This window comes from Rhamphochromis longiceps, linkage group LG18, assembly GCF_057381845.1.
Source record: "Rhamphochromis longiceps isolate RC_006_pf linkage group LG18, R_longiceps_female_GT1.1, whole genome shotgun sequence".
Taxonomy (NCBI): Eukaryota; Metazoa; Chordata; class Actinopteri; order Cichliformes; family Cichlidae; genus Rhamphochromis; species Rhamphochromis longiceps.
In genome coordinates this window covers 19,337,020-19,350,385 of record NC_140574.1, presented here as the reverse complement: position 1 = coordinate 19,350,385, position 13,366 = coordinate 19,337,020, and the positions used below count along the sequence as shown (strand labels likewise).

General features: G+C 40.0%; 3 protein-coding genes across 4 annotated transcripts; 1 reads left to right on the top strand and 2 right to left on the bottom strand.

Annotated features, from left to right (window-relative positions):
• Positions 1 to 196: 196 nt before the first annotated feature.
• Positions 197 to 1,862, bottom strand: hes6 (hes family bHLH transcription factor 6). The gene is made up of 4 exons (XM_085388185.1): positions 1,649 to 1,862; positions 1,488 to 1,574; positions 1,304 to 1,385; positions 197 to 980 (listed from the first exon to the last, which is right to left on the bottom strand). Exons 1-4 carry the CDS (start codon positions 1,721 to 1,723, stop codon positions 565 to 567), a joined length of 660 nt encoding a protein of 219 aa, XP_085244311.1. The 5' UTR covers positions 1,724 to 1,862; the 3' UTR covers positions 197 to 564.
• A 37-nt stretch (positions 1,863 to 1,899) lies between these two features.
• Positions 1,900 to 8,497, top strand: itm2cb (integral membrane protein 2Cb). Of its 2 annotated transcripts, none has more exons than XM_085388187.1 (7): positions 1,900 to 2,035; positions 3,558 to 3,828; positions 5,657 to 5,794; positions 5,912 to 6,100; positions 6,197 to 6,307; positions 6,466 to 6,616; positions 7,314 to 8,497. In XM_085388187.1, exons 2-7 carry the CDS (start codon positions 3,742 to 3,744, stop codon positions 7,403 to 7,405), a joined length of 768 nt encoding a protein of 255 aa, XP_085244313.1. In that variant the 5' UTR covers positions 1,900 to 2,035; positions 3,558 to 3,741; the 3' UTR covers positions 7,406 to 8,497. The 2 variants fall into 2 exon arrangements, with proteins under 2 accessions (XP_085244313.1, XP_085244312.1); XM_085388186.1 differs by having other exon boundaries at positions 5,909 to 6,100.
• A 1,481-nt stretch (positions 8,498 to 9,978) lies between these two features.
• Positions 9,979 to 12,976, bottom strand: LOC146648111 (G protein-coupled receptor 55). The gene is made up of 2 exons (XM_085389830.1): positions 11,745 to 12,976; positions 9,979 to 11,031 (listed from the first exon to the last, which is right to left on the bottom strand). The coding sequence occupies exons 1-2, from the start codon at positions 12,498 to 12,500 to the stop codon at positions 10,807 to 10,809; spliced, it is 981 nt and encodes a 326-aa protein (XP_085245956.1). The 5' UTR covers positions 12,501 to 12,976; the 3' UTR covers positions 9,979 to 10,806.
• Between the last annotated feature and the right edge of the window lie 390 nt (positions 12,977 to 13,366).

Sequence of the window (13,366 nt, the reverse complement as noted above, 5' to 3'; positions counted from 1 at the left end):
GATTACTCATTTCACACCTCACAAATGCCTACGACGTGCTAAGGGATCTTGGAGAGCCTGTGCACACAAATGGTCCACAATTGCAGAGTAATAACAAATATCTTGGAAACAGCCGTGGGTGGGTGGTTAGTGGGATTCTTGTGTGTGAAATGAGGTTTTTTTTTCTCCTGAAGAGTCTGCTGCACAAATGGAGTACAAGTCTTTTTTTTTCCCCTAAAATATTTATTTAAAAGTTTTAGCTTAACTTAGATGAGGTAGCCTACTAGCAGTCAACTGACATGTATAAATAGAATTTTCAACAGATCCTAATTAGGAAATAATTTACACACACTCATATTAGTGCATTTCTGGTGGGGGTCTACTTTCTATACAGCAGTTATATTGAACAAGTACATATTTACATAAGTCAGCAGGCCCAAACAAGGTCACTAAGCTCTGTAAAGATATATTAGAATATCTTTACGAAGAGTTTATCTGATGCCCATTCAGGCAGTGTTGGCCTATTTCTAACCCAAGCTATTGTTTCGACAAAAAAACCCAAACTCCTATTCCACCTTAAATTGTCTACCATGGTCTCCACAGAGCTTTAGAGCAAGTTAGGCAGGGCAACGCTTCTTGACCGTCTGCCTCCTCCTCAGAAGAAACCTGGCTTTGCTCTGAGTCGGTCTCATCCAGGTCAGAGCAGAGGTCGTCGCTGGAGGTGGTGGAGGGTGCCGGGGACACCAGGGCTGTGTGAATGCTCTCAGACAGGGACCAAGTGCTGCTATAGCAAGGGCTGTCCGCTACGATGTCCGGGAGCATCACTCGGTGGTACTCGTTGTTGTTAAGTGGCATACTCTCCAGAAGGTGCTTCAACAGCTCCGCTGCCACTGTTGGGTCAATCCCCGGGTAGTAGGACACAAATGTGTGAACGTCGTGCATACACTGGATGTATCCGGCAGCGAAACGCTCACAGGCCTCCCGGTGTACAGCGTCTGCTTCTGTGGACAGACAGATGGAAACGACCGTTAAACCTTAGTTTCTAACGTGTAATTACTAACAGACACTCTGTGCTCTGATTGGCTGCGCCACGGTCGAAGCGCACCTGTGGCGGCCACAGTACAGTTGATTAAAATATTAATCCGCCAAGAGCAATGAATTAATCAGTAGTTTTACTAGTTATAAAGAACTATATTACTTGGCGGAAGAATGATTTGTAAATTGTATTACTGTTTATATGTCTCTTTTTTTTTAAATTAAGCTTGTGGTTAATACTGTACACTCAAGTAAATAAAGTTAAATAAGGTTTATATGTACGGTTTACCTTGAGCACGCCTTTGAAGAGTGCCTTCCACTCGTTTCACTGTCATCTCCAGCACTTCGGCATTCTCCATCTTTGACTGTAACTGCAGCAACAAACATCAGGAACACAAGCTAGCTTAGCCACAACACACTCATCAGTTTAATTGCTGTTGAGCAATGGCGCTACATAAACAACAGCAACTTACGTCTTCGTCGGCGATAAGGACTCTGAGTTCTTGTAAACTTTCATTGATGCGAGCCCTTCTTTTCTTCTCAACCAGAGGTTTTCTTATCTACAACAGTAAGGAAAACTGAGTTGTTTTTCCCCCAGTTCAAAGTAGCTCTGAATCCTCACATGGGATCTTACCTTTCTGTCAGGTCTGACCCCACCGCAATCATCCACTCTGTCCAGGCCGTGTGTGCTGCTGCTGATGGGGGCCATGTTTTTGCAGGCGCTGCCAGGAGCCGACCAGACTGGAGGTTGGTTAGTTGGTGTGTAATCCAAAGAGCCGTTAGAGGCCGTCAGTGGGACAGATGGCCGGGGCGATCCCAGCAGCAGTGAGCACAGAGTGGAGGAAACTGGGTGGGGTGGGGAATGCACTGTGTGCAGTGGGTTCATTTGCATGTGAATTGTTGAACGAGCAACGACCCCCCAACACATGTGGTCACTTTAAATTGTGTCACACACGATGTCTTAACCATGGAGCAGCATGCAGACATAAGAGTGCAAAATATGGACAAAGAGGCTGCAAAGGTAATGTCAACAACTCTGAAGGTTTTAGTTTGTAGTGGGTGAAAGAAAATAGTTTCAATAGCTTTTGACCACATTCAATCAATTTTGGTAAACATGTTACTTATATTAAATTCAGTTTTATTGATTGATTGATTGATTGATTGATTGATTGATTGATTGGTAATTTAATTCAAACATGTAAACAATATACAGGTACATATAGAAAAGAAAATAAGAGAGAAAAAAAATACTATACAAAAAAATCAATACATTTCAATATTGCTACCGTTCTGATTAATTTACATGTTGAAAGGGAGTGGGAAGAAGTAAACACTTATTTATATAGTGCTAAATCATAACAATCGCCTCAAAGCCACCTTTTTACTCAAATTGAGCACTCATAGTGCTTTCTACTACAAGTCTCATTCACTCAGTCTCACGTATACACATCCATACTATGCTTTTCTGTATGTGCTTTTTCTAAAATTTTACACACATTCAGATCAGCATCAATTTGGGGTTCACTCTGCCACTTGAGCCACAGCTCCTAGGGCTATAGACCGTATGTTTGCCAGTCCACACATTCATGTCTTTTGGAGCTTGTGAGGCATCACCCCATCTATAGTACTAGATGGGTCCCGGAGAATATGGACCACTCTTATGTGTAAAGCGCCTGGAACCTCTTTAAAAGTTATCAAGACCAGAAAACAGTGATGACACTGTGGAGAGTAGATCATCCCTATTGCATTAGGACTTCACTTTGCTGTGGTGTGGGTTGTAACCCTTTAAGGACACGCTTCTATCACTAACTATCAGCTCAAATTTCCTATATTGTCTAATTCATTGCTGCAAGTCTTATGTCTGTAGTGACTCATAGATGCTGTAATGATTACTGAGGCAAGGAGATGAGAGCTGTGTGTACACCATGGCTGTAAAAAATGTGCATATATTACTGATTAGCATATTTCTTGTGATGTTCACTAGAAAGAAATGAATAATTTAATGTTACTATATATTAGTAACTGTTACTGTATATTAGAATCGTATTATAGATTCTTAATCTGTCTTACAAAGTACATTTTGTGACCACATTCATATAAATTAGATTATATGGCATATTAACCAAGTAATACACCTTGTAAAATATTATATATGCATTGATGAGCCTATGGACATCTGAGCAACATTATCTCTCTTACTACTAAGTAGTGCTGACCTATTGATAACTTTATTGCAGTGTAGTAGCTGGATCAGCCAGTTTGAAACATCACAATATTTCCGGATGGTAGTGTTGAGAACATTGAGAATAGAAGATTCAGCTTTAAATAAAATACGGAAAGCACTTCCATATTGGGCGCTTGTCTTCAAAATAAGGGCACTTGGTAGCCAAATATCCTCAAAATCGAGGTAAATTTAGCATTTTTTCCACTAAAGCCGCTTTAAATGTTTAATTATATTCACCAGGAAGCAACTAAGCTCACAGTCTGTTATTTTTAGCGTTTTTCTAAAAGTCGAAGACCGATAGCGGCTCTTATTTTGACAGCGGCGAGGCGGCTTTTCCCTGAGACCCACACACTGCTTGTTCGTCAGAGAAGACGCTCTTGTGAGGTCACCGAGGCCCGGGGGCGAGCCTGGTCCGGCGCTATATAATCTTCCCGGTCCGGTGGACGAAACCAGCGCACTGAATCAGACAGGAGACAAAGCAAGCACACACTGAGCAAACAAACATGGTGAAGATCACTTTCCAGCCAGTGTCGGCGCAGAAGCCCGAAAAAGACAACGATGAGGACAAGATCATTATACCTCAGGCTCACGTGAGTTTGCACACTTTGTCTTTGTTTCATGCTGCGGCATTTGTCTTTTGTCTCGTTATAGCATAAGTAGATTTTTACTTCTGCATAGGCTATAGCTTACAAAAAAATAAAGTTTGATATAATTAGTTTCGCTTTCCTTGTCCATGCATCATGGCATTTAATGGGATTGGATTTTATGTGATTAACATGATTATAAAGAAAAGCCAGTGACTGCTTAAAGTTAGATATTGCATTTGTTTTCTTAAAAAATATAATTACACCCTTATCTACAAGCTTAAAGGTTAATAAAGGCAGTGGTAGTGTTTCTGAGCCTAAAAAAGTTTTATTGTGCATTAATATTACAACAAGGGAACAGCCCCAGCATTGCAATGCAATCCCACCTATGGGATGTTGGTATTACATCACCTTGTTTAGCCACAGCTAGGAGGCACACTGCAGAAGAGGCAGTCCTGTATACATGTGGGCAATTGGCAGAAAGAGGACATCATTTTACCAAGTTGTTCATAAAGTGTGCATGTATAAGATAAAAATCTCAGGCTTCTCGCTGTCAGCGTACAGATAGCCTTGGGCTTGTTTATTCTTTTGTCGCTGTGAGGAAACAATAGAGCTGTCAGATGTGGATACTGCACTAGTCTGTAATGTCACGGTGTTATACCACGTGTGTCCTGCAGGTAGTGCCGGAGAGCAGATGAGAATGAGCGGTAGTAATCAAGCAGCAAAGTGTGTGTGTAAAGGCAGCTTAACCCTCCCGAAACTAGCAGTATAAAAAGTCAGTCTCGGTTTGACCTAGCTGTTTTATAGCTCCTGCTTTCGATGAATATATTAGAGGAGATAAAACTTGGAAAATTCAGAGTTTATTTCAAAAAAATTGAGGAGTTTAGTTCTGTCTCAATTTCAGTTCTGCAACACTTTCAGTCTCCAGTTCTCAAACATGTAATTTAACTACATAGATGTAGTTTCTCAAACACTGATTTTTTTTCCTTGCTTGTGTAAAATGGGGTTTGCAGAACGGCTTGTACCTGCGTTAGCTGAGTGGGAAGTCAGATCTGTCACCAGCTTTTCTTAGCCTCCTTTCTGGACTTCATCCCCAGAGTTGAACATAATTAGATATTTGGCACATAATGGATGTTCACATAAAGCTTCTCGTCTTTTTTTCCCCCCTAGCACACTGCACAGATGACGCACCTATCACTTCTGCAGACATATTTTACCAATGCTCGTTACGTCAACAGAAGGATGTGAAAGGCTGTGTGGATTTCCATTGGCTGCTATGGCAGGCTAGGCGTCAGAGCCAATGTGTGTAGATCTATTAATACGCCCGCCTCTGAGGGACTCCTGCGCTACGCAACTGTCCTCATTTTTAACTCCCACCAAGGGAGTTAAGACTTAATATCTGCAAATATGGAGCGTGGAAGTAGGCCTCTAAGAATAGACCCAGACGGCCACGTGCCAGCATCTTCGTCAGAGCATGCTTCCGCTCACCATAGCAACAGTAGTAGGGAGAGGCAGCAGATTGACTGAGAGACCGTGGGTGGGCATCTGGCGTGCTTTATTCATGTCCGTCGTACGTCTACCAGATCTCAACTTGGCACTTGCTTCTTTTCAAAATTAACTCTGTTACAAATTTGGCTTTTGGGTATGAAAGTAAAGCAGTGTGAGTGTGATAGGATTAGATACAAATATTTCACACTGCACAAAGCAAATTCAGAGTTGCAGTGCATCATTTAAACTACTCTTAAAAACTTTCACACACTACTATGAAAAGAACCAGGATGTAGGATAAGATCTAAGATCTGAACTCTAACCAGTCTGCTTTTTCTTTTTACAGGGGCAGTCGGTTCACCCAGTCAGGCCAAAGAAGCCTTTTCCAACCGGCCTGTGCTGCCTTGCCTTGGGCCTGGCAGTTTTCTTGATAGGACTGGTGTTGGCGTCTGTCTTTATCTATCGCCACTACTATATACCTCAGGTTAGTCAGCAATTACCCCTCTTTTCTTAAATAACATCCTGAACACAGTGGGTAAAAATCACACAGCTGAAAGTAAACGTCATATGCTGACACAGCTCTGTTGCATCCCATTAGCAGATCCCAGAAGACAGTTTGTTCCATTGTCGGGTTATCTTTGAGGACTCTGTGTATGCTCCTCTGAGGGGGCGGCAAGAACTCGAGGAAAACGTCGGCATCTACCTTGAAGACAACTACGAGCAGATCAGCGTACCCGTGCCACGTTTTGGTGGCAGCGATCCCGCCGATATCATCCACGACTTTCAGAGGGTAGGTGTTTGTCTTTGCGTGTTTTTTCCTCTCATTACACTTGTTTGTAAGCGTTTGATTAAGGCATAACACGATTTCTCTCTTTCTCTGTTCCAGGGCCTTACAGCTTATCACGACATCGCACTGGACAAATGCTACATCACCGAGCTGAACACAACCTTAGTGATGCCACCACGCAACCTGTGGGAGCTGCTCGTCAATGTCAAGGTGAGACACGCAGTGGATTAGCTGTTAATGCCACTTGTGGTTGTAAGAGATAAATGGCTGTCTGAGAGTGAAGGACAGTGTGTTCCCACTTTCCTGTTGGCAGCGTTCCTCCCACAGACCGATTAGTCGAGTGATTCATTTTTGTCTCTTTGCCACAGAGAGGGACGTACCTTCCTCAGACCTACATCATCCAGGAGGAGATGATGGTGACGGGGAGGGTGAGGAACATGAGGCAGCTGGGCCCTTTCATTCACAGGCTCTGTTACGGCAGAGAAACTTACCGCCTCAGACGCCGCAGCCAGCGCCAACGTGAGTTGACATATTCACTTCCTTTTCCAGTCTGTTCGGAGTATATATGAAATGTTAAATAATGCAGTGACATGTGCAGGATTGCTTCCGCTTTTCGTCACCCTCTTTTTCACACCAGCTCTTGTCAGATGTTGAGTCAAGTGACGTGTGCTGGTTTGCTGTAAATTCTGTACCTGAGGAGGAAAATGTTCCTCCACTGAGTCACAGGGAATCCAGTGTCCAGAGTTGGTGTGTAGGAGTAAAGAGAGAGTGACAGAAAAGCAAATATCAACGGGGACCATATAGGGTCTTCCTTTGAACACTTGAGACAGTGCGTCTGCAGTGTAACATGCTGCTGTACCAGCTTGTGAGCCTGAATATTATTGTGTGTGTGTGTGTGTTTGTGTGGGCTCAGCCTGGGAACTTCCTGCTATGTGAGTCACTTGTAGTGCAGTGGACACATCCACACACTCTGTGGAGGTGTTTGTGATTCGGATGAGTGATATCTGTGTCGTCGCTGCCTTTGATTGGGTTTAGAGCTTCAGAAATGATGCAACAAACTTCCCCCTGCGTACATATATGGACGTGATTTGTGGGGATGGCTTCTGCTGATTCAAAATGGACGTTGTAGGCAGAGTAGCTTGAGAAAGCATGTGAACAAATGTCCGCTTTCGATTCTGAACAGATTTTCTAAATGCGTCGTGTTTTCCTCTTCCAGGTATTGAGAGGCGTGAGACCAAGAATTGTCACAGCATCCGCCACTTTGAGAACACTTTTGTGGTCGAGACTGTGATCTGCGACCGGTTCTAAATCTGAGGTGGAAATCACAGCCATCCAACACTGAAGCCAATTTAAACCATACCTCTTGAATTCCTTAAGCGTTAAACTGCACTTTAAGAGCAAGCGTTTGTCTCGTAGTTTTAGTTTCAGATCCAGTTGGAATGTTTTTGTTTATGCTTTTATTTTTTTGAAACGTCCGTGTACTATGTTAATGTCTTTTTAATTTAAACGGATTCCTGGATAATGTTATAGATTTGTTTCGATATATCTGTAGCTTGTCATGTCGTGCAGAACGTGTTAACCTGTGCATGTAAGTTTGTGACATTTACATCAATGGACTTGATTTCATTTCATTTTTATACTTGTCCTCGTATTTTTTCAATTAAGTTATTTTTAGTTACTTTTTTTGTTGTTGTTTTGAATGTCGGAAGATGGCGAAACATACCTCATGTAGTTAAGATATTACTTTGCTGGTTGATATCATAATGAGTGGTGTATATAACTTTGACTAAGCAATATATACTGTACATTGATTTTCTTCTTAATTTCATATTGTTACATGCATAGATTTTTATCTGAGATCAACTTGTTTTGTGGATGATCATTTCTTTCTTGTTTGCCTTTTAGTTTTGTTCTTCTCACACTTTCCTACTCCTTGGATATAAACGGCTTTAGACTGTAATTAGTAGCAGTGCTGTAGAAGGACAGAAGGAACCAAAGTCTGCAGTCAGGGATGCTACAAGCTTGGTTTTAAGGACATATGAATTATTTATAAAGAACGCTTTATAGTCTAGATCACTTACTGTAGATGATATCAAAGGCTAAAAACTCACGTTGTCTTGCTCTTCCTCCTCTTCACTCAGATTTGCCTGTTGTCTTCAGCTCTTGCCATTTCCCAATCTTTCCTATCTTGGCATTATAATGTTCTCTGATGTTTCGTCCCAGCTTAAAAAAGGAAAAGATTTTGGGCTGTCTTTCTGATGTATAAGTTGGAGTAAATCTGATTCTGTTGAGAGAGAGAGATCTGTGATCTGTTGTCATATTTCACTGTCTTGGGTACTGTATTTCGCTGTACAGTCAATTTTTCTTGTAAAATCTTGCTGCTTTGAGAATAAATTATCAAACTTTCTTGGTCATGTTTTGAATGTTCTTCACCAACAGTTTCGGTGGCTCATAATCACTGTGTAGGCTGTGGGTTAGATCAATTGGAGATTGGCTGAACAGTACTGATAAAAGTAGGAGAAACAACACAGCATTACACTGCCTTTGTGGCATTCTCACCGAAATGGAACAAAAATACAGTGATAATATCTGAAAGTTTTCATCTGCAGCTTTGTTATCAATTAAACATCATAATCTGTTCAGGTTATTTCCCTTCAAAACTGATGAGTAATACATTTGTGATTTGATCAGCCTACTTTACAATGTCTCATTTAATAGTGTACATTTTTAAATATTCAGCAGTTACTATAGTTACAAAAATGCAATATTTAGGTAAAAGTTTAGTTTCCGGCTGCATTTCATTAATTAAATATTTAGGATAAATATTCATAATATTCACTCATAAATCCTTTTTGTTTTTGTCTTCACATTGTTTTTATTTTGACTTTAAACTTATGAAGAAAAGGAAAACAGCCCAGACCGACAAACTCCGTGGGTTGGCTCAAGATGCAGGGATCACAAAAGTATTTTACAAGTAAAAATACAATTGAGTACAAAATGCAGAAACTTAAATTATAATAAAATAAAGTTTCAATATGCAGGTAATGCAATGAAACCAGCATATGATGGTTTCAAAGAGAGCTTTTCACACATTTTTATGAAAGATATATACATTAAATACAACATTATGGTACGGTTAAGCCACAAGTGAGGCACGCTGTCATAAAACACAAAATGACCCTTCAACATCGGCAACATATGGTCAGCGACAGCTCTGTGTGCTTCATAAGCAGCTTTCCATTTGACTTTTCATGTGACAGCATTCACATAAACCCAAACAGTAATATGAAAACAGTTCTTTCAGCACTGACCTACGCATGGCCGGGACTACATACTTACGGTTTTTAAACATTTCAATAAAACTATTATGCACCTAAGGTTGCAATCTAAAAATAAAATACAAAGTTCAGTACAGCTAAATATGAAATGCTACAGCTAACAATATCAGTTTATAAACAAAGCAAAAAAAGCATACGAAGTCAGTTTTCATCTGCAAAACTATAAACAGATCACTTAATGCAATAATCATAAATGCTTTAGTCCTCTCTTATAATAATGTCACTTTTAATATTTTTTTTATATTATATTTTTTTTAGTATAATTTATGAGATTTAAAAGACAGAAAATGAATGCAAAATCTATTAACAACGCACAAAAAAATCCTCTCTACTCTTCCTCAGGCCGTGTTTATTTCTATATTTGACTGTTGCTGTATTTCTGATTAAACATTTACATTTAATTATTATTTAATAAATATAGATGATATTGTTACTTATTTTGCAGTGAGAATTTTTTACAACCATTTAGGATCCATTGTATTATTTAATGTTTTAAAAAATGAAATGAACCACTGAAATTATTGCTAATGTTTCGTTTTTAGTTTCATATGTTTAAAGCTATACCTGTGGATGTGATTTATAAACCCTGATTCATCTGTGTACTCATCAAGGAAATATGCATATTTGAATTGTAATTAATTAGATATATTGGCATAATTTCGTTTTGTTTACTTTTTATGTAAATCTGCATTTCATAGATTAGAGATTCACGACTAAAATATGCTTATTATTACGGTTAGCTACCTTTTTTGAATATAAAAAAAATAATTATGCATCTGTTAAATTCGTTTAGTCTGAAACAATTAATCTATTTTGTCTTTGATGAGAATTCTGACTAATAAGAGCCGTCTTTGTGCATGTTTGATTTCAGTCCTAGATAATATCACAAAGGCATTTTTGAACTGCCCGCCAGTATCAGTTTTTAGTTCTTTAAAATGAGTCATGCTGCCTGTCCCTGTCACTTTCTCACTCATTGTTGGTTTGCAGGTTTGAGTGACCTTTTCATGCTTTTAATGATTTTTTAAAGCATGTCAGACTGTGGCTTTTTAGTTCATGGGTTGTTTTGCAGCCTTCATTTAACGCATTAGAGCGCTTTGAGGTTAGAGAGGTGCCTACTGGCTTCCTGCTGCTGGATCAGATCATACAGCCTTGCATTCAGCTGTGTGGTTAATTTAGATTACACTCTGACCTGCTTCCTTACGAGCAGGTTAATTACTTTTAGTGCGTGACACTATGCTTATCAGCTATTGGGTCCACTATTGACTTGTCTCCAGCTTTACTGCTCTGATACAAAACAAGGTTTTAGCCTCGTTTTGCTATATTAACACAACATAACATCACATCAGTGATCCTCTAGGGACAGTTTTTGTCTCAACTTGACTCGCCTCTCTCCCGTTCAGAAGTGCTGTTGGTGGCTCTCCTTTGGCTCAGTATTGACATCCTTAAGCTGTGTCTGGTGTTCCTCACTTCATGGGCAATAAAGTAGTAGCACATGGCGTCCAGACAGCAGGTGATGTTTGACAGGCACATAGCAATCTGTATGAACAGGCTGAGATTGGCCTTGGTGCCACAGTCCTGAAATGCTCCTTGATGCACCTGCAAGTATGTGTGTTAAGGAAACATTAGTTTACCATCAAAGAATCATGTGTGACACTTTTGGTTTGTAGCAGAGGTAGCATTGCAGTGTGAAGCGCAGGTCCTATCTGTGAATTTTCCTATGAAGATCCTCTCTGTGCATATCTGCAGTACTTACACATGCTTACGCACTTGCCATACTCTCCAGTTTGATAATTAATTTCTAATAATTTCTAATAACGTCAACTTTTGAAGAAGAATTTTATTGCAAGTATCAAAATTAAACACAAGTACCCCTCAACAAATACCCCAGTGGTTACAACCATTTAGGCTTGTTTTGTCATATCATATGTGCTACTGACATAAAAAGCGCTGCTGAGTCATAACATTTGCAGCATCCTCCCCCCCCTGAATTTTTCTGATGATTACTCAACATAAATCTCAAATCAAAGTAAAAAAGCTGCAGAAAGTTAAATGTTTTTAACTGAAATATTAATAAGCTTTTTTTTTCTTTATAAAATAGGTTCAGTACACATTATATTTTTCTGATTCAGGCTACCCAGTGGATTATAAGGAGTTCGAGACTTTAAACATCAAAATTTTAAATGTTTACCTGCTGAAATAAATGTGATAAAGGACAGCTACTAAATGGACCCTAAGGTGATATGCTTTGGACTGTTGTTTCAGTTTCTTTACACTTAAAATGAGCATAAAATGAGCCTTGAGTTTCTCACCAGAAATTGCAGGAAGATGGCTAGGTGGCTCGGAGTGAAAGGCACCAGGAACGCGCACAGCCCGCTGTAGATGATCTTCACACAGGCCCGGCTCTGTGGGCTGTGCTGACCAGACTGCTGAAGTGTCCAGATGATCTGAACTGAACAGAAAACCACCACCAGTGCAGGCACAATGAACCCAAACACCTGCACACTGATGATGATGGGAGGTTTCCAGCCTTCCGGTGAAAACTCGTGGAAACAATGAAATGTGTTGCTCTTGCTTTTCCTGAAGTTACAGATGACTGGAATGACTGATGCAGACACAAGCATCCACACGGCTATACAAGTTGCCATAGCTGCTTTGGGTGAACGCAACTGCTTGGATTTAAACGGATGACAGATAGCCACCCATCTATCTACAGCTATACACATAATGATGTATATGCTTCCATATATCCCATAAAAATAAAGCCCTTCCAAAATTGAACACAGTCCGTGGAAGCTGGCGGGCCACTTGTGATTAGTGGCATGCATTTTGAAGGGAAGAATCAACAGGAGAACCAAGTCCATCAAAGCCAAGTTTATCATGTAGATAGCAGAAATAGCAGATTCAGTCTTTTTTCGCAGAAGGCCGCAGAACACCGCCAGCGCTGCAATATTGAGAATCAGACCGACGACAAATATAGGAATATAGAAGACCAGCTCCAAAACTTTCATCACTTCATCCACGTGGTCGAACTCTTTACTGCAGTTCACTGACATGTTGTTGGTCATGATGTCACTGCAATATAACAGTTGGATTCAATTTTATCTCAACATCTCTGCCAGGATTTCAAAGAACAGTTTAAGTTGTCTTTCCTGTTTTTGTTACTCGTTCCCACACAGAAACGGCAGTATGATACGCCACTATACCAAGCCACTAGAAACCTCTCAGCTGTGTGGGTACAGGAACTGTGAACTTGTTTTTTTGTTTCTGGTATAAACAACATAGCAAACAAGAGCACCGTGAACATTATTAACCTTTAGCCTCCTGATTCTCATGAAAGTAGTAGCAATGGTAGTCTTACTAAAGTACAGGCCGGAGTAACTTTCATTTTACTTCGACATTTAGAAACAAATTGTGAATATATTATGATCAAGATTTCAAAGGAAATGACTTTCTGTTATTGTATTAGTTTTGCAATCTGCGACAGCACAGTTAAGTGGTTCTCTATTTGAGGTTATTTGTTTGGACACTAACAATATTCCCATTTACCTCGGAGTGTTTACTGATTTAATATCAGTTGAAAACAAATGAACAGGTGGTTCGTCACATGTTCTACTCTTCATTGCGTTGGTGTCAGGTTGTGATGGACAAACCTGACACCTGTTCTATTTTGAGTGAAGCCATGGTTTTACAGGAAAATCCCAAATACATCTCTGACATGAGTGTCTGTGCATCGAGTTGACACTCGACTGAAATAAACCTAATGTAAAAAAACAGGCAGGTTTTGACTGCGTGTACTACGTGTCGCTGGCTGCAGAGTCCCTCCTTACAGCGAGCAAGCTGAAGGCCCTTTGCACTCAGATCAAAATAATTTGCATGAAGATAAAAAAAGCACATTATATATACAATGAAACCTGACTTTTAACGTAAGCAT

Bases quoted from the DNA above. Each gene is read 5' to 3' on its own strand.
- hes6 (XM_085388185.1), bottom strand. From the start codon at position 1,723: ATGGCCCCCATCAGCAGCAGCACACACGGCCTGGACAGAGTGGATGAT. The intron at 1,575-1,648 runs GTAAGATCCCAT...TTACTGTTGTAG, and splicing joins GGGTCAGACCTGACAGAAAG to ATAAGAAAACCTCTGGTTGA. The intron at 1,386-1,487 runs GTAAGTTGCTGT...TTGTTGCTGCAG, and splicing joins TCCTTATCGCCGACGAAGAC to TTACAGTCAAAGATGGAGAA.
- itm2cb (XM_085388186.1), top strand. From the start codon at position 3,742: ATGGTGAAGATCACTTTCCAGCCAGTGTCGGCGCAGAAGCCCGAAAAA. The intron at 3,829-5,656 runs GTGAGTTTGCAC...TTCTTTTTACAG, and splicing joins TCATTATACCTCAGGCTCAC to GGGCAGTCGGTTCACCCAGT. The intron at 6,101-6,196 runs GTAGGTGTTTGT...TCTCTGTTCCAG, and splicing joins TCATCCACGACTTTCAGAGG to GGCCTTACAGCTTATCACGA.
- LOC146648111 (XM_085389830.1), bottom strand. From the start codon at position 12,500: ATGACCAACAACATGTCAGTGAACTGCAGTAAAGAGTTCGACCACGTG. The intron at 11,032-11,744 runs GTGAGAAACTCA...ACATACTTGCAG, and splicing joins CCATCTTCCTGCAATTTCTG to GTGCATCAAGGAGCATTTCA.